Source organism: Gopherus evgoodei, chromosome 3 (genome assembly GCF_007399415.2).
Source record: "Gopherus evgoodei ecotype Sinaloan lineage chromosome 3, rGopEvg1_v1.p, whole genome shotgun sequence".
NCBI lineage: Eukaryota > Metazoa > Chordata > Testudines > Testudinidae > Gopherus > Gopherus evgoodei.
In genome coordinates, this window is record NC_044324.1 from 125,587,223 (window position 1) to 125,614,609 (window position 27,387).

At 44.7% G+C, this 27,387-nt stretch overlaps 1 protein-coding gene across 1 annotated transcript in view; it reads left to right on the top strand.

Moving 5' to 3' along the window:
* Positions 1-27,053, top strand: part of CCDC170 (coiled-coil domain containing 170) — a 97,153-nt gene extending 70,100 nt beyond the window's left edge. Inside the window, 5 exon segments of the mRNA XM_030556593.1 lie at positions 6,040-6,213; positions 7,078-7,320; positions 10,171-10,407; positions 23,216-23,348; positions 23,351-27,053. Of these exon segments, the coding sequence (XP_030412453.1) occupies positions 6,040-6,213; positions 7,078-7,320; positions 10,171-10,407; positions 23,216-23,348; positions 23,351-23,415 (852 nt within the window). The 3' untranslated portion in view covers positions 23,416-27,053.
* Positions 27,054-27,387: the final 334 nt, after the last annotated feature.

Here is a 27,387-nt window from a genome sequence, read left to right on the forward strand (position 1 = left end):
TTTTTCCACTGCATAAATTTTTATTTTTTTACAAAATGTAAAAACTAAAAATTCTCTATAAAAGCACAAATTCCATGTTTTTCTGTGGCAAACAGTTCTTCGAGTGCTTGCTCATATCGATTCCAATTAGGTGTGCGCGTGCTGCGTGCACATTCGTCGGAAGATTTTTACCCTAGCAACACTTGGTGGGTTGGCTGGGTCGCCCCCTGGAGTGGTGCCCAATGGCCCTGCAGTTCCTTCTTACTGCCCATGTTGGTCTTTGGAACAGTGGAGCGCGGCTTATCTGATCTCCACCTCCCTAGCTACTCGTAGTTTTCTTGTTGTTATTGTGTATATAGTTCAAATTTCTATACTTGCAGTTAGTTTGTTTTTTTTTAACATAGTTACTGTATATAGTTAAGAGGAGTTTGGGGATTAGCCCCTTCCCCTCACCCAGTGCCGAGGCCCATGCCCGGTTCACCGGATTTCAAACTGTGCTCGGCCTGTCACAAGCTGATGCTGACAGGAGATCCTCACAACTCCTGCCTTAAGTGCCTCGGGGAATCCCACCTCGCCGATAAGTGCTGCATTTGCAAGGCCTTCAAGCCACGGACCAAAAAGGAGCGGGACTTTCGTCTCAAACAGCTCCTGATGGAGGCAGCTCTTACTCCTCCACCCTTGGCACCAAGCGCCGGACAGTCCGCACTGGGGAGAAGCACATCTTCGGCACCAGAGCGCACCGGTACTGCTAAGGCCCCTAGGCACCAACCGTCGCTGGCCCAGATGTCTGCTCGGCACCGCTCCCTCTCCCTGTGGGTACAAAAAACATAAGACTCCTGTGGCTTCTGTGTTCATGCTGCAGTTGGAGCACCCGTCTAAGTTGGACAGCCCGGCACCGATAACTGCCGTGGCACCGACAACTTCAGCACCGTTGATTCCGGTCCCGCAAGAGCCGTTGAGTCTGGTGCCTGACAGCTCCCCGGCATGCGCCATGGTTGAGCTTACTATTCCCTCCACGCCGGAGATATTCTCTACGGCAAGAGAAATGATTGCACTGACAGAGTCTGCGCAGCCTCAACCCCCGGCACCGCCGTTGCGGGTTATACAGTCCATAGGCAAGCCTGCCCTACTGAGACCATCCTCCGTCGGCACCGCTGAGAGGCACCGATCGCGGTCCCGCCGGCGTTCTCGGTCCCATCGCCGATCCCCGTCCCGATGCCTCTCGCAGTCCCACTACCGTTCTCCATCTCGGTACCGGTCGCACTTGCGGCACCGTTCAGGACCCTATTCGCCGGCCCGGTACTCTCGGTACCGATCAAACTCACAGCACCACTCACGGCACCGCACCTCTCGCAGCCGCTCCTGGCTTCGAGCTTCGAGGTCCCGGTCGACCTCCCAGCACCGTTCCGGTCGCAGGTCCCAGTCTCGTTTCCTGTACCGGTATGGCGACCGGTACCGCTCTCTGGTGCAGCATACAGACCGACTACCCAGGGATGGAGACCTTTCTCAGGGGTTTTCAGCTCCTCCTTGGCTGTCTTGCCATACATCTATGTCATCCCATGCGGACAGTGCTTCCTACGCACAGGACCGTGACTTAGATGTACCCAGCTGTGTCTTCCAAGAGACCCAGGCTCAAGACCAAGAACCTCATCAGTGGTCCTTCTGGACGCCTTGGGCATATCACCAAGCCCAAGGTGGACCTCCAGTGCCATCACGCTCTGTATCTTCAGAGCACTGGGTGCCGGAGGCTACTGTTAGCTGCCCCCCCTCCTCCGGGTACGGAGGACACTCCCATTCAATCACCAGACCCTCAGGTCCCAAGGGAGTCAGACGTTGCCCAAGTCCACGAGACAACTGAGGACCCGATTGTCCCTGGCCTTTCCTCTTCCTCTTCTCCAGATGGAACGGTGGCGGGGACATCCTCCTCGGGCCCTCCTCCAATTGACCTAAGGTCACTTCAAGACCTCCTGAAACGGGGGCCCTGAATATGAACCTCCAGGTGGAGGAGGTTCTGGAGACAGAGGAGCCGGTGATAGATATTTTGTCAGCTGACACTCCCAAAAGGGTGGCCTTACCGTTTTTTCGGACGATCCAAGCAAAGGCTGATACCATCTGGCAGTCTCCAGCATCTGTTCCACCCACGGCTAGGGGAGTTGAGAGGAAGTACATAGTGCCCTCTAAGGGGTACAAGTACCTGTACGTACACTCTCCTCCCTGCTCCCTCGTCATCCAATTGGTTAATGAAAGGGAGCACCATGGCCAGCAAGCCCCTGCCCCAAAAGCAAAGGAGGCTAGGCGCATGGATTTATTGGGAGGTAAAATCTACTCTGTGGGGGGACCTCCACCTCAGGGTGGCAAACCAACAAGCCCTGCTTAGCCACTATAACTATACCACCTGGGCGGCAGTTGAGAAATTCACAGAGCTAGTCCCTCAAGACTCGCGTCATGGGTTTGCGGCCCTTTTGGAGGAAGGAAAGAAGGTGGCGAGAACTTATCTCCAGGCCTCGTTAGACGCAGCCGACACCGCAGCCAGAACTCTGGCTTCAGGAATTACCATGAGGTGAATATCATGGCTTCAGGTGTCAGGCCTTCCACCTGAATTGCAGCATACGATACAGGATTTGCCCTTCGAAGGTCAGGGCCTATTTTCGGAAAAGACTGACCCTAGGCTGCAGGGTCTGAAGGACAATAGGGTGATCGTGCGCTCGCTCGGGATGCACACACTGCAGTCTCAGTGCAGACCCTTCCGGCCCCAGCCTCAGCGCCCTTAACTCCCCGCCTAGACAGCGGCAGGACTTCGGCAGGAGGCGTGGCCGAGGCAATCGTAGACGGCAGTCCGGACCCCAAGGGGGTCAGAATCACGGCCCCGCCAAACCACCCGCGGGACCTAAACCAAACTTTTGAAGGCGCGCCCAAGGGCGACGTACCAATTGTTCAACAGGATCCTTTCCCTCCCTTTTGCAACCGCCTCTTCTCTTTCCTCCCTGCGTGGACCCAACTAACTTCAGATCGTTGGGTCTTATGCACGGTAGAATTTGGATACCGTCTTCAGTTTATTTCACCCCCCCGCCACCCCCCATCTTCATCCCTCTTCAGGGACCCCTCTCATGAGCAAATCCTCTTGCAGGAGGTATGGTCCCTCATTGTCATGGGAGCTATAGAGGAGGTACTGGAGGACTTGAGGGGCAAGGGGTTCTACTCCCGCTATTTCCTAATCCCCAAGGCGAAGGGAGGTCTCAGACCAATTCTAGACCTGCGGAGACTCAACAAGTTCTTGATAAAGTTGAAGTTCTGCATGGTATCTCTGGGGACCATCATCCCATCCTTGAATCCTGAAGACTGGTATGCTGCCCTCGATATCGAGGACGCGTATTTTCACATTGCCATTTATCCTCCGCACAGACGGTACCTCAGGTTTTTGGTCAACCATCAACATTTCCAATTTACAGTCCTTCCGTTTGGCCTCTCCACAGCCCCAAGAGTGTTCACAAAGTGTATGGCCGTAGTCGCCGCTTCCCTCCATCGTCGACGCATACACGTCTTCCCGTATCTCGACGATTGGCTCATTCGCGGGGCCTCCGAGACCCAAGTAACGCAGCACGTGGGCATCGTCAAGGACCTATTCATCCAAGTAGGCCTGATGATCAACCTAGAGAAATCTACTCTGGTTCCCACACAAAGAATAGAGTTCATTGGGGCCATTCTGGACTCCAATCTCGCCAGGGCCTGCTTACCACAGCCGCAGTTTCACGCAACGATATCTATTATACAAGGCCTACAAAATTTCCCAACCACTTCGGCTCGAACTTGTCTCGGCCTCCTGGGTCACATGGCTGCCTGCACGTTCGTGACCAAGCACGCCAGGCTACGCCTACGTCCCCTTCAAACTTGGCTCTCCTCAGTATACCACCCGGGGAGACACAATATACACAGGATCCTCAAGGTTCCTCCAAGACTCCTAGGCTCCCTCGACTGGTGGTTGACGCCCTCCCGGGTGTGTGCAGAGATGCCGTTCCATCTGCCCCAGCCTTTTATGGCCCTGACGACGGATGCGTCATCTCTCGGCTGGGGTGCTCACCTCAGACATCTTCGCACTAAAGGCCATAGGTCATCTCAGGAGCTGGCCTTGCACATCAGTGTCCGAGAGCTGAGAGCAATCCGCCTTGCGTGCCAGGCGTTTCAACAGCATCTGCAAGGCCGTTGTGTCTCAGTGTTCACAGACAACACAACGGCCATGTATTACATAAACAAACAGGGAGGGACACGGGTCCTCCCCCCTTTGTCGGAAAGCCATTCAACTCGGACTTTTGTATAGCCCACTCGATATACCTGGTAGCGTCATTTCTTCCAGGGGTTTGGAACACTCTGGCGGATTGACTCAGCAGATCCTTCCGCTCTCACGAGTGGTCAATCCGTCCAGACATTATTCATTCTGTTTTCCGGAAGTGGAGATTTCCCCGCATAGACCTCTTCGCTTCCCACGAGAACAGGAAATGCCAGATGTTCTGCTCCTTCCAGGGTCTCTCACCGGGATCGATCTCGGACGCTTTCCTGATACCGTGGACGAGCCAACTGCTTTACGCCTTTCCACTGTTCCCGCTGGTTCACAGGGTCCTGCTAAAGCTCCACAGGGACAGAGCTCGCTTGATCATGATCGCCCCAGGGTGACCCAGGCAGCACTGGTACACCATGTTGCTCGACCTGTCGATAGCCAGCCCAATTACCCTGCCTCTTCACCCAGACCTCATAACTCAGAACCACGCCAGACTTCACCACTCAGACCTGCAGTCCCTTCACCTCACGTCATGGCTGCTGCGTGGTTGAGCCAGTCAGAGTTACACTGCTCTGCCTCAGTACAACAAATACTCCTGGATAGCAGGAAACCTTCCACTCGGTCTACGTATCTGGCCAAGTGGAAGCGTTTCTCCTGCTAGTGCGAAACGCAAAATGTTACTCCCACCGAGGTCTCAATCCCTACCATCCTGGACTACCTCTGGTCTCTCAAACAGCAGGGCCTAGCAGTATCATCATTGAGGGTGCACTTGGCTGCCATTTCTACCTTCCACCCAGGGGAGAGTGGCCGCTCCGTGTTTTCACACCCTATGGTTTCCAGGTTCCTCAAGGGCTTATACCCCCAAGTACGCCACCCTGCCCCTACCTGGGACCTCAACCTGGTCTTAACCAGACTTATGTCTCCCCCATTCGAGCCGCTAGCAACTTGCTTGCTGCTATACCTGTCCTGGAAGACAGTTTTCCTCGTAGCTATTACATCGGCCAGATGAGTCTCTGAGCTTCGGGCGCTCAGGGTGGACCCATTATATACTGTGTTTCACAAGGACAAGGTGCAGTTGCGACCACGCCCAGCGTTCCTCCCTAAAGTGGTATCAGCCTTCCATATCAATCAGGACATCTTCCTTCCGGTCTTCTTCCCGAAGCCGCACTCATCACGATGGGAGCAACAATTGCACTCCCTAGATGTCCGTAGGGCGCTCACATTTTATATCAAGTGGACAAAGCCCTTTCGTAAATCGCCCCAACTCTTCGTCGCAGTGGCAGACCCAATGAAGGGCCTACCTGTCTCCTCCCAGAGGATCTCCTCTTGGGTGACGGCGTGCATCCGCGCTTGTTATGACTTGGCTCATGTTCCCTCAAGCCATCTCACTGCACATTCTACCAGGGCTCAGGCTTCATCTGCCGCCTTCCTGGCTCATGTACCAATCCAGGAAATATGTCGCGCAGCTACCTGGTCCTCGGTCCACACCTTTGCCTCACCTTATGCTCTGGTTCAACAGTCAAGAGATGATGCAGCCTGGTATCACTAAACTACTAAATACTATAGGTTCAACTCTTTTCTAGCAAATACCTATAAAGAGAGATCAGTTTGAGAAATATCTGAGTTGTATTAACAGTAGGAGGATACTAAGTGTGAACTTCATGTTTTTGAAACTGTGACTGTTGGCTGTACTTAGATGGCTACTAGCACAGAGGAAAATAGTTTGGATTATTCAAGGGCTTTAAATGACTCTTCTTCTCTTCCCACTTACCCATTTCTTGTTTCAGTATCTTAAATTTCTGGAACAACTTTCGGCTAAAATGAAGTTGGACAGTGTTGCATTTGAGATTGGGCTCGATGTGAGTCTGGATGCAATTCTGGCCCGTGCAGAGCAGTTGGTCAAACTGGAAGGTGATGCAGTGATTGAAAACAAGACTACGGCACACAACCTACAAAGGAAGGTAGGTAAAGGAGGGCTGAGTTCATCTCCTATCTGTTAAAAATAAGAGCATTATTATTATTTCATTAAAGTAGTTGCCAGAGGCCCCAATCAAAATTGAAGCCCCACTATGTACAAACATACAATGATACAGTCTGTCATCCAAAAAGGAGATGATAAACATGTTTGCAACCCAGAGCAACCAAACTGCATAGTAAAACAACAGTAAAAAAGTAGGTCAGTTGAATACCTCCTAACAACAACACCATTATTGTTATAGCATACCAACAATATTTAAATGTAGAAGTATCCTTTCGTTGGCAGAGTCTGCAAATCACAGAAGTTAATAAAACCGAACTAGTACTTTAGTAAATACTTGATCTTTTTGGTATTTTAAACTTTCAGATACAGCTATGATGTCATTGATTGAAATCTGTTACGTGTGTGTGGTTTGGCTCAAATACTATCAGCCATCCTACTGTGGTTGAGCTCTTCACCCGCTGTTAGGCTAACCTGCAGGATAACATATGTTTGGTAACTATAAGAGCAAGCTCAGGTGTTATGCATGATGCTTAAGTATGTAATCCTATAAGATAGGGTCGGTGTTCTACATGTACGCAGCAAAATAGAAGGAGCAGTGGAGGTGGTCCAGGGAAGCAGTAAGAGGTGAGGTGTAGGGTGATTAGATAAAGCTGAAGTACCTATGTAGGCAGGGCAGAGTTGTACGGAGCTTTTCAGGAAACAATGAGAAGGTCAGACTTACAGAAATGTGCTTCAGAAGGACCAAACTTACAATGACAATCCATTCATGTGATTGCTGCTAAAGTCGGATGTATGTTTGTTTGTTTTTTGTTTTTTTGAAATCCCCTTGTTCTCTTAAAACTAGTTGAAAGCTCAGAAAGAAAAGCTTGAGAGCAAAGAGCTGCATATGAACCTTCTGCGGCAGAAAATATCCCAGCTGGAAGAGGAAAAGCAAGTGCGAACAGCTCTGGCTGTGGAGAGAGATGAGGCCAACCTCACCATGAGAAAGTTACAGAAGAAGGTGGAGAGGTTACAGAAGGAGCTAGGCCTGGCAAGAGACTCTAACACTGACCTCAAAGCCAAACTGTCTGACACCAATGAACTGAAAGTGAGTAACATGGTTACATTTTACCGTTTCTGTTTACCAATGGAGGGAAAAGGCTGAACACAATTGGAGCTCATTTTATATTACGAATAATGTTCCATGTTTTCAGCTTTTTTTGTAAAAAATAATTCCAGGAATTTTTTGATGTTTTCCCAAACATTAAAACCAGGATGAAATGAGGTTAAAAATAATTTTAAAACAGGGAAAAAAGAAAACCAAAAGAAGTTCATAATATACACATTTTACTACAGTAAAATTAAAACTTTTTTTTTAATGTACAAAGGTATTTTTTTGTCTCTCTGAGCTAATAATTTTTCAAGAAATCCTGGTTTGCATATACTCACATAATTTTGTCTTGGAGGTAGTCCAATTTTGAAAATAAGCACTCTGTATTAATAGATCCCAGGGCTTGCTGTGCCACTTTGCTAAAGTTGGGAAGTGTGTCTTGATGACTGTTCCAAAAAGCCAGCACATCCAGTTTCACATTGTTATGTTTAGGCATGTTCATGTAAGCAGTAAATTCCCTTTTCAGATTTGAAATTTCATCTTTAGTGGCAAATCATTGAAACACTCTAGCATAGTGGTCATGGTCTGCTGCAAAATTCACCTTGAGAGGAAGGGGTACAACACCTGGATAACATTTAAAAAAGAATCTTCAGCACCAAACACTTTGGGATTCAGATTATGGGCCACAGTCATCTCCCATTTTTCGCTGAGCATTGTGTTGAAGGTTTGGAATAGTTTTTTGGATTTCTCACATTGCGGGGTCGGAAGGATTTCCAGAGGCAGCTGGGTTTTCTCGCTGTATGTTTCTCCTGCTACTTTTATGCTTAATTCAGATGAGATTTTGGTTGTCAGGATCTAGTAATTGTCTGTATTGGCAATCATGTTGGCAGTAGTCAGAGAAAACTCCAGTGTTTTGTGTGTGTCACACAGTGATTCCAAGTTTTCAACAATGAACATTACCTTGGTGGGCAGAATTTGGCTATAATTTTGGTTATTTGCCAGTCTCTTCAGAGTTTCTGCTTTAGAACCAACAAATTCAGTATGATCTAGGAGACACATTAGCACAATCCACACGTTATTTACATAACAGGCAGTGAAGTACAAGCTCATCCACTGATGTGGCATAACAGGTAGGTAATCAGCAGTTGGCTCTGCATTTCGTCTCACACTGTGTAAAACAAAGCCTTCAACTTGTTTGCATGCTTGAAAATGACCCCGAATCTGATGATCCAATGCTTTCACCTCTTTAATATCTTCTATAGCAATAGCTGCTGACAGTGCAATGTTAATTAGGTTAGCAGGACAGGTAATAGGTAACATCTCCCATGCAAACTTAGCCATGTAGGAATCAGAATCTGTGTTAATTGTGGCCACGTTATCCCAGGTTAGTTGGTACATCTCAAACATGTCAGTTATTGCTGCCTCAACAAAATGGGTGTTAGCAGAGGGGATGAATGTCACATCAGCACAAAAGAATGTGGATTTATTCACTTTGAAAACAAAAACAAAAGGCCAAAAATCGAAGCGTCCAAGGCATGAGGAGACTCATCAAAAATCAGTCTAGGCACCACATTTCCATCAATTCATTCCATCCATTTAGATTCTAAAGCATTGTTCTTTTCTTTCCGATACTTATGAGTGAGGTGGTCTGCTTTAGCAAGGGGTTTTGCTGCTGGACAGTATTGTTGCACAAAGTCAACAGTAGGGCCCTTAGCAATTAACAGCGGTTGTCCGGTGAAACAAAGCACACACAAATTCATTGGCACAATCATGCTGCGTCCTCTCACTGGGGCTTTAATGAAAGAAAGCTCCTGATATTGACTGTTTATCCAAAAGCTCCCTTTCTTCTTTAAGCTTCTTGTGTCACTTGTTTTCAACTTACTCCTTTATTCTGTCAGCATGAGCACTGACCTCAGTGCTGCAGTACTTGCAGCACAATGCATCCTCTTCACTCCCATCTTTTTCTTGAAAGTTTCTATGCACTGATTTTCTTGTTGTTCAGGCATAGATTTGCATTTTCATGCCAGGTTTACCTTATCTTTGTCTGTGGAGGACTGGCTGTTTAAATATCAGTGCTGCACTTAACGCACACAAAGAAATAGGTGGGCAGCATCTCCTTGTGTCAATCATAGCACAAGTCTAACGTTGTTTGATTTTTCCAGCCTCAACCGTGAGTGTGTTCTGTGTTTTACGCTGCAGAACTGCTTCAGTCTCAGAGCTGCAGGACACAACAATCACTTAAAGTTTCAGTGTTTAACAAAAATAAGGTTTGAGAGAGAGAGAGAGAATTGATAAACACGTATAAATCAATAAAAATTGAACTCCTTTAATTAAAAAACCTGATAATTTATTGGTGAAAATCAATAAAAACTGAAAACATGGAACACTAACTATGAAGTATAACAATATATGTTAATGGTGAACTACTGAAATCTGTCTATGTGGCAAAGAAAGCAGTATAATAAAGTCAAGAGATCTTTGCTATTTTGGAATCTGTCATTAACCTTTAAGTATGTACTACATAGCAGCTGTAAATACAGTCCAGAAGACTTGGAGTTAGTGTTATGGGATGTGGAATGCCCAACATGGCTACAGTTGAACACATTCCAATGTGTGTTGTTTTAATTGTCTTCAAAAAATGTATTCTATCAAACCTGGGAGAAAAAGTTTTCAACTTAAATGAAACACTAGTTCTGAATTTCTTGTGAAAATATTTGTTGCTGTACAGTAGCAAAAAACTATCTTCAGCTCTGCAGAAAAAAATATATTCTAGAATAGCCATCTCGCTATAGGGTTCTCATAAATGGCAATGTGAAGAACTTGAGAGTCCTCTTATTGATCTTGTAGGTAAAAACTCTAGAGCAGACTAGAACCATTGAGGAACTAAACAAGTCTCAAGGCAAGCTGGAAAAGATGAAGGAGAAGGCTGAGAAGCAGCTGATCTGTGTCAAATCAGAACTACAGTTTACAGAGCATGAAGCTAAGGAGGATAAAGAAAGGGCCAGGAGTATGCTGGAAGCAGTTACCAGTGAACTGAAGGCACTTAAAACAACCCTGGCAGAGGTATCAAAAAGAGAAAGGCAGGTAGGTATAAATGTGATAATTGTTAGATGCCATTTGGAAAGTGAGAACTTGGTATCTGGACTAATTATATTGCCATTCTGAAAACATGTATGTATGTTAGTATTAAAATTTTACTGACATGAGTTTGGGGTGGCTGCATTATTCATGAGTGGCAAAGTCATCAGAGTTATGCAACTCATCCCAAAAGAGTGCCAAATAAGACGTTTTGTGTCAGTGTATGCCACTAAGTATTCAGTTTATGCCACATTTTGGAGAAGTTAGATTAAAAAACACTTTAGAACTCCAACTTCTTTGTTATGGGTTCCATTTTTCATATTTATCAGCCAGTAAAACATAGTCACTTTGCCATGTATAGGCGACAGATTCATGGGAAATTCAAAAATATTTTAAAAATATATCAAAGGTAACTTTTTTTTTCTTTCAACAAACCAGGTATCAGGACTGGGATGTGGGTGGTCTGACCTAGTGGTTAGAGTCTGAGCAATGCTTGGTGGTTAATGCCAGGGATAGGAGTTGGGCCCTGGGCCAAAGCTGAAGTCAAAAATCAATCTGAGGACTAGAGCCAGAGCCTAATTGGAGTCAGAGGTCACAGCCAGAGGAAAAAACCAGACAGGAGAGTAGGGGTGGGGGAATACTGAGGCAGGTTCAGAACAGGGCAAGAGCAGATTGGAGCAGAACCGGAGCAAGGTCAGAGCCAAGACTGGATACAAGGCAGGAGCAAGGCTGGGAACAAGGCAGGCAAAGGAGAGATGGCAGTTGTGAGTGTAAGCATTGAGCAGCCAGCAAACTGCTGCTTCTGCTGAGCTTAAATGCAGATCTTTTTGTCTCCTTTTGACCAATTAGGTGGGCCAGCCAATCAGGCAATTCTGCTGCAGCCCAGCTGGGCTCATTAACCTTTAACCTTCCTGAATGCTGAACTGGCTAGCACTAGGCTCTGTCAAGGGAACTCAATGCCATAGTTCCTGACAGTAACCCTGTCAGGGACACCTTCTGGGGCCCTTCACTTGGATTTCTTTCAGATGGACTCAATGAAAATCACATACTAATCTTGATTCGTGAATGTTCTCTGCTGGTTCCCGTGACGGGTCATCAGGACCATAGTCATCCTAGTCCACCAAGCAATTAAACTTGCTTGGAGTCAAGAATCTGTCAGACAGGGTACTCTTCTTGTCCAGGGACTGTTATGGGCAGCAGCGGTGGGTTGGATTGACCAAAGAAAGGGTTATATAGGTAAGGTTTTAAGAGAGAGACTTGGAACACTGGAGTGGTCTTCATTGACTTTGGTCATTGAAGCTTGAGTGTCACCAGGTTGACCTGCTCAAGAATGTCGAATGGACCTAAGTATTCGTGAGTCAACTTAGCTGATGATTGGGTTGTTTTCAGATTCTGAGATGATATAAAGACCCTGTCCCTGACACTAAAGTTTGGTGCATCCTGGCAGCTGTTATTGTCATAATGCTTGTAGGTTACTTTGGTGGCTTCCAGATGTTCAATAAGTTCTTGTTGCAGGTGATGCAGATCGTGGCCAGGGAGTCTGTGGTCAATGCTACATGAAAGCAGAGATGGAAGTTGCAATTGGCATAGAATGGGCTCTGTAAGGGAGGAGGCCTGGATCGAACTGTTGTAGGCCAACTCTGCATAAGGCAGCAGGGAGACCCTACTATGCTGGTCATAATTCAGGAAGCACTAGATGTACTGCTCTAAGATCTGCTTTGGTCTGTCCATTGGTGTGATCTGTGGGTGGTATGCTGATGAGGTAAGGAGCTCTACCGGGAATTAAAAACCTTGTGCCAGAAGCAGTAGGCAAATTGTGGAAACAGAAGAGTTTTGCGATGGCCCTGAAGACTTGTGAGTTCTAAGCATGCAGTATTATGCATGATGGGACCTGATGAGGAGTGATCTGTCAATGGATTCTCTTAGATCATCTAAGGCCTTATGAGTTGGGATTCACTGCATTCAAATGAAGACCAAGTCCATAAAACTACTGGAGATGCCAGTCAATCAGTGCTTTCAAGCTGGCCTCAGATGTGACAGAATGCCGTGGACTAAGCAGAAGCTGAGTTGGGCTCTGATTAGTTATGGTGGACAGATGTGGGGAGTGGGACTTGGCATTTCCTGATGAAGATGCAGAACAGGCCTTTGTGGGGCAAGTCGAGGCTAAGTGCTCCGATTCCTCACAGTGGAGACAGACGCCTGATGCCTAATATCAGGCCTTCTCTGCTTCAGAGTGGGTCTGGGCCATATCAGCCTGCATGAGTTCAGGCTGTAGGGTGGGTGCTGGATGTTGACTAGCTGGAGCTGTTAAGTTGGGCGTGGGTTGAGAAGCCATTCTTCTTTCTTGGTGGCGTTCTGATAAGCGATTGATAATCTCGATGGACAGGTTGATAAATGAGCCTGTACAAGCTGGGGGGTTCTAGCCACACCAGCTCATCCTTGATTTCATTCTTTAGACGAAGTTAGAAGTGTTAGCACCTTGTTCCATTTTGTGTCACCAGGCACTGAAAATCTTCAGCATTGTTAGCAACTGGCCAGCATCCCTGCCTGAGGATCTGGAACTTGGATTCTGCTATATGCTTGTGATTTGGATGGTTGAAGATCACCGACATGGCTTGGGCAAACTCCTTGAACTGACTCAATTAGGGGACTGGATTTCTCAGGCAGTGGGGAAGCTCAGACCAGCAGTTCCCTGGACAGCAGGTTAAGAAGTCTCACCCTGGTTCAAATGGTGGAAGACGACTGTAGGTACAGCAGGAACAAGAGGTGGCATTGATTTAAGAACTGACGGAATTTTCTGTGGTCACCATCAAGCTTGTTAGGCATTGGAAACTTTGGTTCTCGATGGGTCTGAATCACTAATGGCACTAGTGGCCTGCAGCCTGCATTCTGCACCTGCCGGGCATCGATCTTGCGCTATAGATTCAGCAGAGTACGCACTAACTCCAATAAAGAGACATTGGCTTTAGGGGGGCCCATCCCGAAAGCTGAATAAAGTCCTCTCTTTTTTGGGGCGGGGGGTTGTTCAATCTGTCAGGATCAGGACCTGGGCAGTCTGACTCAGTCATTGGAGCTGGAGACAAGAGTCACAGGCCAAAGCTGGAGTTAGGAACCAGGAATCAAGCCAAAGATCATCACCAGAGCCAGGAGTCACAGCCAGAGTCAGAAGCCAGGCAAAAAAATAGGGCTGGGGCAGACTGGAGAGGACAGGAACAAGGCTGGAAACAAGGCAGGCCAGGATGATCACAGGGTGTAAGTGTTGAACAGCCAGCGATCTGTTGCTGAGTGTAAATGCAGACCTGTTGGTTCCTTTCAGCCAATTTGGTCCAGCCAGCCAATCAGACAATTCTTCCACAGCCCAGCTTGTCTCATTTAAGCTATCATCTGAAGGTTGAAGCAGCTCGACCCAGGCTCACATGAGGAAACTCAGCTGCGTGAGTCCTGGTATCAGGCTCTTGTGACATTAAGATCTGATACTTCATGAACCTCCAAAGTTTAGATATAAATAAATGCTTTATACTGTTATCTTGGAATTCAGAATGAGAGTGTAGAGGTCATTGGAAGGTGCAAAATTAAAGCCACCAATTGCATTGTTGCATGTCACATATGTGCATCTATTGCTACTACATATTGCTTGTGTTTGATTATTACAAGTGGGACAATTATTGAGGTTTCCCAACACTTCCCATTATAAGACTGTTTTGAGTTTATGGGAAAATTTCAGCTAAAACAGTTCACCCATTTCCAGGAACAAAGCTAGGTAAAATGATTGTTTTGGTCATGTTTTCAAAAAAGAATCCTGGCAACAGTATCTTTGAAAAGCTGTAATGCTCCCATGCTTTGAAACAGGGACTTGAAATTTAGCATGGAGTTCTCCTTTATGTTAAGGAACAAGCCTTTTGCTGTCTCTGCCAAATCTGGGCAGATTTTCATGAAGGGTTACATGTTTGAAAAAATCTCAATTGACATATGCTCAGTAGAGAATTCTTAGATTTTAGGAACTAAAAATCACTGAGCATGTTGGAGCCACTCATGGCTGCCTCTGTGACTGGGCTGCACATGCACCATCCCCACGAAGTGACTGAGCATGCTCCAGCCCAGACTGGACTTTTCCTGTAATAGCTGCTCTCAGCTGCTCTGGGCCAGGCACTGGAACTATGAGTCTGTCTCTCCTGTGCTCCCAGTGATCCTCCTCCTACTGCTGGGCCACCCATGCAGTGTGGAAGAGGAAGCCATCCGATCTGAATACAGAGGGGACAACCATCAGACTGATGGGAGGGGAAAAAGAGTAGATTGTGACAAGGAGCCTGGTTGCACTGGAGAGGGAGGAGAGAAACTGAGACTGATGTTGGCTGGACAGGGAAACAGGGAGCTTGTGGGGAGGGGAGCTTGGGACTAGATCCAGTGAGGGAAATGACTAGGCAACTGGGAGCCAGTTGGCTGGGGGTAGGGAACACTAAGAGTGGACAAGGAGCTGGCGGGGAGGGGAGAGAGGCAAAGAGGAGACTGAGACTGGTTGGACAAGGAGGCTGGGCCTAGGAACCAGTGTGGAAGGAATAGAGGCTGCAGCATAGTTAAGGCAAAAATATATCTGCAGGTATAATAATAAAATAAATATTGAAGGAAGGCATTCATTTATAGAGAAAAATATTGCTTGAACTGAAAACAGAGGCCAAAGCTTGCGGGTAGGGGAGAGTGCTGAGATAATATGTATAAGTAAGGCTGGATGGTTGTCATGGAGGTCACGGATTCTGTAACTTTCCGTGACCTCCATAACTTCTGCAGTGGCCAGCAGCAGTAGCAGTCTGTGTGTGTGGGAGGGGGCTCAGAGCTGGGGGTTGGGGAAAAGGAGTGGTGCTTACCTTGGGGTCGGAGGCTCCCCGGCTCCCATTGCCATTTCCCTGCAGCTCCTAAGTGGAGGGGCCAGGAGGCTCCACGCGCTGCGTGCACCTGCAGGCACCACGCCTGCAGCTCCTATTGGCTGTGGTTCCCGGCCAGGGGGAGCTGCGGAGCTGGCTCTTGTGGTGGGAGCAGCACACTGAGTCCCTCTGGCCACCCTTCCCCCTAGGAGCTGCAGGAACACGCAGAACTGGGTAGGGAGCCTGCCAACCCCGCCACCCCCCACAGCACCAAAGGGGATCCTAAGCCATGCACCGCTGCGCAGCCCTCCCCCCAGCACCTGTAATCTTTTAGAGCTCTGTATTTGCACTATGAAAAGAAACACATATCCATTTTAGCTGTTATTATTGCATATTCCAGAATAATACTTGCATTTTATTAAATCTAATATCATCTATCTTAATAAGATCAGTCTAAAGAGCATTCAAAGCAATTGTTGAGATCCCTAAATGGCCTTTATACACAATCAGCCACAAAGAAAATTCCAAATATATTTTATTTTGATATTGATTCAGCTCAAGTACTGAAATGCAATATTTTAATGTTTGATAGGAATGTAAATGTCACCACACTTGGTTCAGTTTTTGGTCTGTGTGCGGTGAGCTTCCTTTGGCTCTCCCTGTTATCCATGGCTGAAGACCCTTTTCAACTTTCTTCTTGGGCTGAGGGTAAAGAAAATATAATGTGAATTTATTTATTTCTGCATCAGAAATATTGATTATATAGAGATTATTATTCTCTAATTATTAGTGAAAATTGTTACTGGATGAAGTGAAATTTAGGACTCTGCATATGTGCGATAAGTTTGAAATAATAGAATCATACAATCATAGGGTTAGAAGGGTCCACAAGGGTCAAAACCCCTGCCAGGTTTTGTTGTGTCTAAAGAATTTGTTGTATCTGAAGAAACCCTTAAATGAAAGTTCATACAATGTGTAATACTAGTCTCAGTTTTTGATATTTCAGCCGAACAGTCTTGCTTTTATTTTCCATGTTGTATTGTTTTCAAAGGAGGATGCCAGAAAGATGCAGATGCTCTTATAGCAGCAGCTGCTGCCATGTTCTAGGCCTTTGAGTGTCCTCTATGGGGCATAATGATATCAAGCTTGCTACCAAGTGACAGATCTGTAGAACCAGTGTAATGGGGTTGGCACCTCTCGTGAGTGCCCCCTTCTTATTGGGCGTGTCTGCATTCTTTAGTTCTGGAGACTACTTTCATTGTTTCTCAGGAGGGTTTTCAGTGACTTAGCTGAGTCACACTGTCTGCACATTAGCCAGCACAAACCCCTTCTGGGGTATACAGTCCACAGGGCCTATCTCAGTACCCCTCTGATGGTGTCTCTTTGTAACCCTCCTTGGGCTTTAGTCTTTAAATGTTCCAGCCCTGGTATGAGGCTGTATCCTCAAGGCTTCCTCCCTAGAGATGCTATCTTTCTGTAGCCCAGCCTAGGCTCAGTACTTACTCAGTCCCTAGCAGCCAGCCTGTAGCTTCTTGCTCCCCCAGTCCCTGCCAGCAGACTTAGGTGTCTGTAGTCCTGCAGCTCTTCCGGCAGCCAGGCCTGCTATGTGTTCTTCTCCTGCTTCATGCAGCAACTAATTACTGCTCTGTTCTGCATCTCCTTTTATATGGTCCTCCTGGGCCCTGATTAGCTGCTTCCCCTGCAGCTGCTCTAACCTGCTTGGAGGACCTCTCCACTGCTCCTTTCCTGGGATAGCTGTGGCAGAAACCTGAAGCCTCCAGCAGGGGGCCACCCTATAACAACCAGTTATACCAAGTCTCTTGTATGAAAGTGAAATGTGGGCACTGAGGAAAGCTGAAGAACAGCAGATTGACGTTTTTGATTCTTGTGATCTCCACCAGCTATTCCATATCAAATGGCATGGCAAAATCAGACATGAGTATATTCAAAGCCAAATCCAGCAATCCCTCCATCAGCATCAGTTCAGTTTTGGCAGCTTTCTTGGTATGGACGTGTAAGAATGGAAAACCAATGAATTCTGAAGTGTATACCAAGGACTCTGGCCACATGGCCAGAGATCATGTGGCCACCAAAATTTTTGGTGACGGAACAGGATTGCCAGTGATGGACATATGCTGAATATGCAGCCAGACCACTCAAACTCCTTGCCAGAGATAAACCTAGGTGGTGCTTGTTTTGCCACAAAGCCATGGCCCTTGGATATTTGTCATGATGATGATGATGGTTTGCAAAGTTGAAGCAGAATTTTCATTTTTTTTTCTAGTCACTAAATATTTTAGTACGAAATTTTAATAAATATTCATGAAACACATACAGCAGTGCATCAAATTAGGAACACAAATTTGTAGTTCTGCTCCAGGCAAGACATACTGTAGCATTAAGGAAATATTTCAGTATATACACAGCTACCTCAATATAATGCCACCCGATATAACACGAATTTGGATATAATGTGGTAAAGCAATGCTCCGGCGGGACTGGGCTGCGCACTCCAGTGGATCAAAGCAAGTTCAATATAACACGGTTTCACCTATAACGCGGTAAGATTTTTTGGCTCCCAAGGACAGCGTTATATCGAGGTAGAGGAGTATTTGCACTGCTCCTTATGTTACTTTTGTTTGACCTGTCACTTTGATTTTTATTCAGACTATTTTAACAATGTCTCTTGTTTAGCACTTTTGCAAGGAGAGCAGTGTTGCTCTTTGGTCAGCTTATTATAATGTATTTTGCTCTGCAGGGCAGTCAGCTCTCTTTTCACCTCTTTCTTGAACGAAAAACAAATTTTCCTGTTTTCTTGCTACAATTCATTAGCAGGAAAGCTGATTTTCTTAGTGTTTATCTATTGACTTGAGACAAGGCAGGTGAGGTAATATCTTTGATTGGACCAACTTCTGTAGGTGAGAGAGAAAAGCTTTTGAAGTTGGTCCAGTCAAAGATATTACCTCATCACCTTGTCTGTCTAATATCCTGTGACCGACACAGCTACAGTTACACTGAATATCTATTGACTTGTCAGAGGCAAACGTCAAGGCTGCACTGCTGAAGATTGCATCCAGAAAAGCAACAGGTTTAGACAAAGTCATGGCAGAGATGATCAAAGACTTGAGAGAGATTGGTGTATGCTGGCTCAGGTGAGTCCTGTGCTCAGTTTTAAAAGAGAAGAAAATGCCAAGAGAATGGAGAACGTCCATACTGGTACTGATATACAAACAAAAGGTGAGATACATGACTGTTCGAAGTACACCTCTACCCTGACATAACGCCACCCGATATAACGCGGGTTCGCATACAAGGCGGTAAAGCTCTGACATGCTGCTCTGAGCAGCGTGTTAAGGGGGCTGGGCCGGGCTGGGGCCGAGGGGTTCAATAAGGGGCAGAGGGTCTCAGGGGTGGTCAGGGGATCCTCCCCCAGGGTCTGGGGGTCAGGAGCTGTGGGAGGGCACTTTTGGGGATGCCGCAGTCCCAGAGTGGCGTGGAAGGCCGGGAACAGCCCGCTCTGCTTCCCCAGCCGTGTCGCTCAGGGGAGGGCTCCTGGGGAAAGGGATCCCTCCCGCACTCACCAGCAGCAGTGGAAGCGGAGCAGCCCGGCCCCAGCCTGCTCCACTTCGCCAGCTCCCAGCCGCAGTGCTCCGCTTCCCGCCGCAGGTGAGTACGGGGGGCCTCCTTTCCCCAACCTCTCTGCACTCACTGATGGCAGGAAGCGGAGCACCGCAGATGGGAAGTGGTGGAGTGGAACAGGCTGGGCCTGGGTTGCTCTGCTGCCGGTGAGTGCCTGTCAGAAGGTGGGGAGGGTGGATAGGGGTCGGAGCAGTCGGGACAGGGGAGTTGGGTAGGGGGTGGGGTCCTGGGGGTGATTAGGGACAGGGGTCTCTGGAGGGGGTGGACAGGGAACAAGGAATGAAGGGGGCAAAGCAAGTTTGATATAACACAGTCTCACCTATAACGCAGTGAGATTTTTTTGTCTTCCGAGGACCACGTTATAACGGGGTAGAGGTGTACCAAGGATTTAAGTTTTTTCTCACTGCATGAAACGGAGAGAATCATAGATAGCCGCATTTGCCAAATAGTGGAACCCGTTTTAAGAAAGGCATAATTTTGGTTTTAGAAAAGGAACAACAGATGGTATGTGCATTGCTAAACAAGTAGTGGTAAAGAAGTTGGAGGGAAATATCGAGTACACTTGGGCTTTCCTCAATTTAGAAGAAGCATTCAACATACTACCTAGGTGACTTCTGCTATGATTCTGTGGGATAGCAGAGGATCTTGTCCAGATCGTTATGGGTTTTTATGATGATTCCATGATAATAAAGAGCAGATTGACTTTGGGTAACAGAGGGTTTCAAGGTGAAGGTTGGGCTCTACCATGGATCAGTACTTAATCTGTTAGTATTCATAATTGTGACAGACTTCATAGGTAGTATGAAGTTGATCTGTTTTGATGTTGCGCTAATGGCTGATAGGAAGATTTGATCCAGACAATCAATGCTTGGAACAGGGAACTAACAAAGTATGGCCTCAAAATGAGTAAAACAAAGGCTGAAGTCATGTAGTTGACTTGCACAGAACCAAGATAGATGAATATTAACATTGAGGGCCAGTGCCTAAATTAGGTTTCTGGGTAAGTACCTTCATGATTTGTTAGCAGCAAATGGAGAAATTGACAGAGAACTGCAAGCAAGGCTGCTGAGTGCAGGAGAAGTCTGGAGCAAGATAAGTGGGAGTGATTTATGATAAACAGTTACTGAGGTTATTTAAGGAACAACTATACAAAACATGGTAAATCCAACTTTTCTGTATGGCTCACAGACATGGGTGACCAAAGAGAGGCACTTGAGAAGACTTAATGTCATTATAATGATATATTTGAGGACAGTGAGGGGGTGACCTTTTGGGCACATATGTGAAATGATGTCATCAGGAGCGAGACCAAAGTGTGTGATATCAGATAAGCTGTAAGGAGGAGATTGAGACGATATAAGTATGAAGTTTGCAGGGGAAGAATAAGAGGATGGCCAAGAAAATGATGGATATACTGTGTACAGAAGGGTAGAGTAGATACGAAGTATGTGAGTACTCTAAATTCCTAAAATGTTTACAGTTCCTTAAATGTAGCCATTTATGCCAGTAACTTTCCTCCATGACAAGGAAGGAAATAGTGAGATTTCTATATATTCTTTTATATGCATCTTCCACTAGCTGAAATCAAGCAGAGTAGTAGTCTGAGGGTATGTTTATGCTACAATAAAACACTTACGGTTGGCCTGTGTCAGCAATTCTGTGGCTTGCATGGCAGTGTAGACATACTTTGAGAGTTTGTGGCTTCCCTTCATTCTGGCATTTAACAGTGCTAAACCATGCATACTCACATGTTCCTTAATTGGCTTATTACAGTGGAATTGCCTGCCGAAAAGTGAAGGCAATATTTGAAAAATAAAGGCTGTTACTTCAACTCAAGGAAAGGATGAAAAACAGATTTCAGCTGATACAGAGAACAACAAACATGCACCAAGCTGTCTTGAGCATGTTGGTCAGCTTGGACTGGAAGTGCTGTTGAGGCATCATATTTATCCCATGGGAGAGGAGAGTTTCCTATGTGGCTCTTGAGTGTATGCTCTTGGCCAAAGTAGGATGCAAGAGGAGCCTCTTCTAGTTTTCGTCTACAGGAAGGATTTAATCTGATCAGGCGCTTTGAGGATGTTAGTGGGGGAAGGAAAGGAGGAACATGAGGAGCTACTCTTGCTGGATGCTCTCTGGCCAACTGGCTCATGGATCCCAGAGCTAGAGGACTACATGGGCACTCCAGATTTTTTTAAAAAAACATGTTTGAGGTCCTGGTTGACAGATGCCAGCTTAGCGGCCTGTTGGAGCCAACCTTGAGGGAGCCCTTTAAAAAATCCATAATTCTGCACCACGCTGCTGCAGCATTCCACCGCCGCGTCTGAGCTACAGCCTCCGGGCTCGGCCCTGAAGTCACTGGGAAGAGCGCTTTCAAATGTGAGACCCCTCCAGTGCTGCATTTGTCTAACCTGTTGTTATAACCTTCCTTTCACAGCTTTTGGACCTAACTTAGGACAGATATTACCAGGCTGAATCCTTAAGATCCCTCAGTACTTTATGATGATTTGATTTATTTATTTTTCTGAACTTAGCTGTATATCCTGAAGGTCTGTACTTGATTTCCGCTCGTTTGTAGTTACACAAGCTGTTGCTGACTGTAGTGAGACTTTGCCTGACTAAAGTCGTCAGGATCTGGCCTTTGCATTTGTTTTTTCTTAATTGGAATTTGGTTTAGGTATGCTATAATAACCTTAATATCCTGGATTCCATTCGGGGGAGGAGGGGCAACCTGGGTATTTTGGGAGTGTATTTCTATTTTACAGCTTAATTGTCAGTGAGTTAAGGGGGTTCAGATTGTGAGCTCTCCAGGGCCTGAGTCTAGCTTACTCTGTGTTTGTACCCTTTCTATTACAATGGGGCCTTGATCTTGGATGGGACCTCTGTGTACTGCTGCTAATATAAATAAATAAATAAATAAATAAATAAATAAATAAACCATTTAGAAATTGTGGAGGAGAAGGCTTTCTCTCTCTTACTCTCTCTTTTAATTGTGTTGTGTTGTGGGGGGCTATCTCATTTGCCCATGATGACAGAAATTCCTCTAGTATCCCAACAGCAAAACCACCTAGCTCACTGTTCAAAGACAGATATGGGTGACGTAACAGGGTGTTCTGTCCCTTTAAGAAATAGTGAGGATTGAGTCCAGCCAAGCCCTGACCGTTGACATACCCCTTTAAGGTTCCAGAAGTTCTGGAGCAGATGAGGGCCTAGGAAATAGCAGAGGCAGATGCTGGGGGGAAAGGAAGTGGTCTAAGGGTAAAATTCAGTTTCTGGGATAAAACCCAGATTATTGTTTCCTTAAGGGTCTGGGACCATGACTTAGTAGTGTAGGGTGGAACTAGAATCCTCTCTTCTCCAATCAGGACAAGTTCTGGGAAGGAGGGCAGTATATACTATGGCTCTTCCATCATAATGCAGAGATCTTAGCAGGAGAAGGATGGTTTACCTGCTGGCCTCTTCTGGCATAGGAGAGACAGGACAGGACAGGTGGGTTGACTTGTCCTGCAAGTGGTGGAGGAAGATTTGAAGAATGTAAAAGCAGAGATGCCTGGGTGGAAAGGACAATATCATAAAGATGTTGTTTTGAGTTCTACTTTGTCTGAAATATTTTTGCTGCCAGCGGCTGGAGCTGGATGAAGGTGATTTAAAGGGAACTAGCTGGGAGAGGCTGGCCGAGGGCTGCGGCCTGGCAATATGGGGAAGTTAGAAGCTGCAAGTTCAGGCACATCTGCTAATGCTTCTCCTTTCCCTTAGTGCTAAACTAGTTTGGTTAGAAAATCTAATCAGGGAGAGAAGATGTCTGAATGTTGCCTCATAGCTTTTATTAAAGTGTGCTTCTAATCTGAAAAGCGACTACGTAGACCTGGGCCATTTTTACTCAGTAGATGTGTCACCCGTGTTCATGCAGTGTCATGGCTGCTGTTATCCTAATTTTCCTGCTGTGACTGCCAACAATATTGATGGTGACTTTTCATGTGGACACTTGTCCACTTGGAACTGGACCCAAAACCCCTGCCTTTAAACACAGGCTGCCCAACAGACTTTGTATGATTACTTTTTTCCGCTATTAAACCTAGAGGTGAAGACTCTATATCCAGTCTCCAGTCACCCCAGCCATTTAGTCCTCTAAAATCTCTAATCATGCAGAAGAACAATGACAAAAGTTTCAAGTTGTAAGGAGCAATTACATAATTTTTTAATCCCTGATACATGTACTACTTGTCTGTGTGTGTGTGTGTGTGTGTGTGTGTGTATGTAAATGTTTTTCCAGCCGTCCCCTTGTACTGAATGATTGATTTGTTTGTTTGTTCTTGCAGCTGGCAGAGTTCCGTGAGGTGGTCTCGCATATGTTGGGCCTTAGCGTTACCAGCCTTGTGCTCCCTGACTATGAAATCATCACACGTCTCGAGGGGTTGATCCATTCTCATCAGCACCATTTTGTTCCCTGTGTCTCCTCAAAGATGTGGCAGTGAGACAAGATGGACACTCGCAAAGCCACTTACAGCTTCTTCACTGAACAGTGCCTCTTTGAGAGACAGCCGGACAGAACTCAGCTGGCTCTTATGCTGCTGTTCATTTTCAACACTGAGTCCTCAGGGGATTGTAGGTGATTTGAGCAAATATTCCTATAACCATCTCTTTCTAAATGTACATGTGGAGTGAAATCATGGCCCCACTGAAGTCAAGAGGAGGTTAGCAATTGCCTTCAGTAGAGCTAGGATTTCACCCACTGTACCAGCAGTGAAACAAAATACAGAAAAGGATCCAACCTAAATTTTAATTTCTTGCACTCTGGACATGGAAGTATTTTTAATAAGCAATATTTTTAATACAGCTAATAGGTGTCTGTTTCCCTGTCCAGGAACAAACATGTAATTTCTCCTACTGTTAATGACAGTTATCTGTACAAATTCACATAGGTTGATAAGAGGCAAGCCATATCACCCCCGATATAAATCTTGTACGTGATCAAGGTCTATGTGCTCGATAGACAGTATGTGGGCTATAGACCTGCCTCTGCTGCATGGTTCATAGGACAGCCAGATTGTGAAAGTTCCGTTGAGCAGATAAGAGAGGTAGCTATTCAGTTACATCCCCCAGCCAACATATACTTCGTTCTCATTGTTAGCCCCTCTGCAGCTTAATTGGGTGGTGTAAAGCCAGAGGATATGAAGTTAGGAAGCAGCATTCTCTCACCTCAGAGCAGTGTAAGTTGTGATGCAACACACATTGTAATTGCAACAAGTTTCCTTTTACATAATTAACATACTGTAGAGGGGTTAGGAGCATGTGGATGGCACAAAGCTAGCCAATACCAATGCAGTAGTATGGGACCCCTGAAATGGCTGAGATCGACTCACGATTATGCAATGTTCTTTCCAATGGATCTTGACTGCTACAAAAATCAAGGAGGGAAACAGACCCTATGGCCCTTTAGCTTTTCCTTCAGCTAAAAATGATGCAGTGGAATGGAGGTTGCCCAGCTGCCACTTTCAAAATCAAAGCTTGCCTTCTGTGCATTTTTATTCATGAAGGGGTTTTAGTTTGGATAAATTTGATTGTATTTGTATGGCATAAAAGCACCACATTTTTGGCATGAAGAACTCAATTCTTCCAGTACCAATCTTGCTTTACTGCTGAGTTGCCAAAACAAAGGTCTAAAGTTATTTTCTGTCTCTTCAATATTAATCTCTTCACACACTGTCCTGTCATGTAAATATCACAGGTATTGTTGATAGAATCATGTCTTACCTTTACTTCCTGAAAAGAAAATGTGATTATGTCTTTTGCAGAGCAGCAGCAATCTTTTCTTAGCTGTTGTATTTGTCTGGCTGTTGCTTGTTAAGCAGTTCAAATTCTAGCTCTACTGAATTAAAATGTAATTTAAAATATTCTGATTCAATGCATCAAAAAGTTTAATGACAAGAAGAAACTTAATTAAAAAAGAAAAAAAAGGACCAGGTCAACATATTGCTTCACTGTTGTCCAGAAATAGCTTTTAATTTGAAGAACTGATTTTTAGTACTGTCTCTTCAAGGTCTTATATAATTAAATAATTTAATTTTGTTTTTTTCAACTGTAAATCCTATTTTAGTTGAGCACTCAGATGTTCTTTCATTTATATAATCTCTCTCCCATTTGTACATCTCACACACGTGTAGAAAATAACACACAACAGGCACATGCCCTTGTAGTGAGAGAAATTCAGGCTTCCAGGAGATGGGGCATCTCAACAGACATTACTCCAATCATTGAATTATTAATCTATATTTTAAGGAAAATGAATTATAATCTTTACAATTTTTTTTAGAAAAAGGATTTTTAGCACAGGATTAGGAGGTATTACATAAGTAATGCACAATTGGCTACATGCAATGTAGTTTTTTTTTATTTTGCTTTTCTCTGAAACATCAATTATTGGTTATTTTTGAATGAGGAATACCAAATTTGGCAGGTATGGTAAATCATATGTTCCTATAATTATTTAGATTAACACTTCTTTCCTTTCTTATTTTCTATTGTGAAAGTGTTTGTTCACATGCAGATAACAAATATTCACAAATAAAAAGGAAAAATCTCTAATATTAACAAATATAAAATAAAACTTGAAATATAGGCACCTCTTTCATTGAAAATAACAGATTACAGGTTAACATTTTATTGGTCAAACTGAACTGCTTGGGGGTGTGTAGGTAGGAAGAGCATATACAGATATACTAATTCTCAAATGAGGTTAATAGTAGTTTCAGCCTGTGCTTTTGTATGTTTCATAATTACATAGGTGGACAGAGTCTTTGCCAGCTAGTGTAAAGCCCTGTCAACTGTTGTTTCTTACACACACACTTTTAAAATACTGAAACATGCTTTATAAATGAACTAAAGTAAGAAATTAGTGTCTGATCATACTAGGTGTTGAATGTACTCCCAGTAGGAGTTGAGTGCTCTCGACAACTTTCAGAACTAGTCCCTCAAAACACCCCTAAGAGATATGTATTTTTAGTTCTGTTTTACAGATGGGGAAACTGAGGCAGATAAATTAGACGACTTGCTAAAGGCCACAAAAAGATTCAGTATCGGTCAAGATTAGAGCATGACAGTTCCTGGGTATTCAAACCAAGAGACCAAGGGTGAAATTCTGGCCCCTTTGAAGTCAGTAGTAAAACCCCTGGTGACGTCAACGGAGGCAGGATTTCATCTCAAATCCAAAGAAAGGGTTAGTCTAGTCTCTTGTGTTTTGAGACCACGAGTAGCAGAATCAGGCACTTCTGAGTTCTAATTTGTCTCTGACTTTGTTGCCAAATAAGACACATCATGTACAATTTTTAAAATGTTCTAAATGCAGACATAGTATAGTACATCAGTGAATACATCCCTTATTCTAAATATTTGCTTTTCTTCTGGAAGAGTTACTGGCATCTTTGCTCATTTAGCTAAAGTAAATAAAAAAATAAATAAAGCAGTAGTTTGACATGAACAAAGTTCAGAGTGATTTTTTAACCATGCAGTTTAATTAACCCCTGAACAAAGTTTAAGCTGACTTGTAATCTTCTATTGGTCTTTGTTTCATGTAACGTTGAGAACTTCAGACTGATTATTTTTCACAAGGAAAACTGATTTAATTAAAATTATCTTTGAATCTTTCATTTTCAAACCAGGATGGAGCAACCTAAATCCAAACTATTTAAAACCTTCCACAAAATATGTTTTAAGATTGAAAAGGCTTGGAATACCATGCACTAACCATTACTCATAGGAGTAGAGTATTTTTTTCACTGGCTTGCTTCTGTGAGTAAGAATTAAAAGAATAAGAGTTTGCAGAATCAGCTACTATTTCTTTATAGTTTCACTATAGTAGAGGATTATATTAGGTACAAAATATATATATATGAAAAATATTGAAATGCCTTTGCTTATAATGTACAAATTTTGCTCTCAATTACAGTGGTAAATCTGGAGTAATTCCACTGAAGGCAGTGGTGTTACTCAGATTTGCAATGGTAAACAGAGCAGAATTTGGCTCCCCTTGTTTACAATTTTCAAGGTAACCACTGAAATTAAACAAATACATTGCCCATAACTTGTTGAATTTTATCTTTCTCTCTGCCTATCTTTCCGTGAACAAATTGTCTCTTACAGTGTTTGTACTGAATAAAATACAATATTGTATCATGTGTACTACAAAAATTCTAATAAAACATTGTTTTAAAAAAAGAAGTGATCTTGAGTTATTTTGTACTTGATAACACACTTGTCACGACTGTATTTTGAAAACAAAGAAATTATGCAATAGAGCCTTGATTCAGCAAAGCACTTCAGCAAGCTGAAATACTTTACTGAGTTTGAGCCTAGAAGATGAGATCCCCATGCATAAGTGCCCTACCTGGTGGAGATATATATTTTTTTAACTTTGAGAACATGAGCCATTGACATTTCTTCAAAAACAGAGGGACCAATGGTACTCATGTGAACTGGTCAGTTATAATTTTGA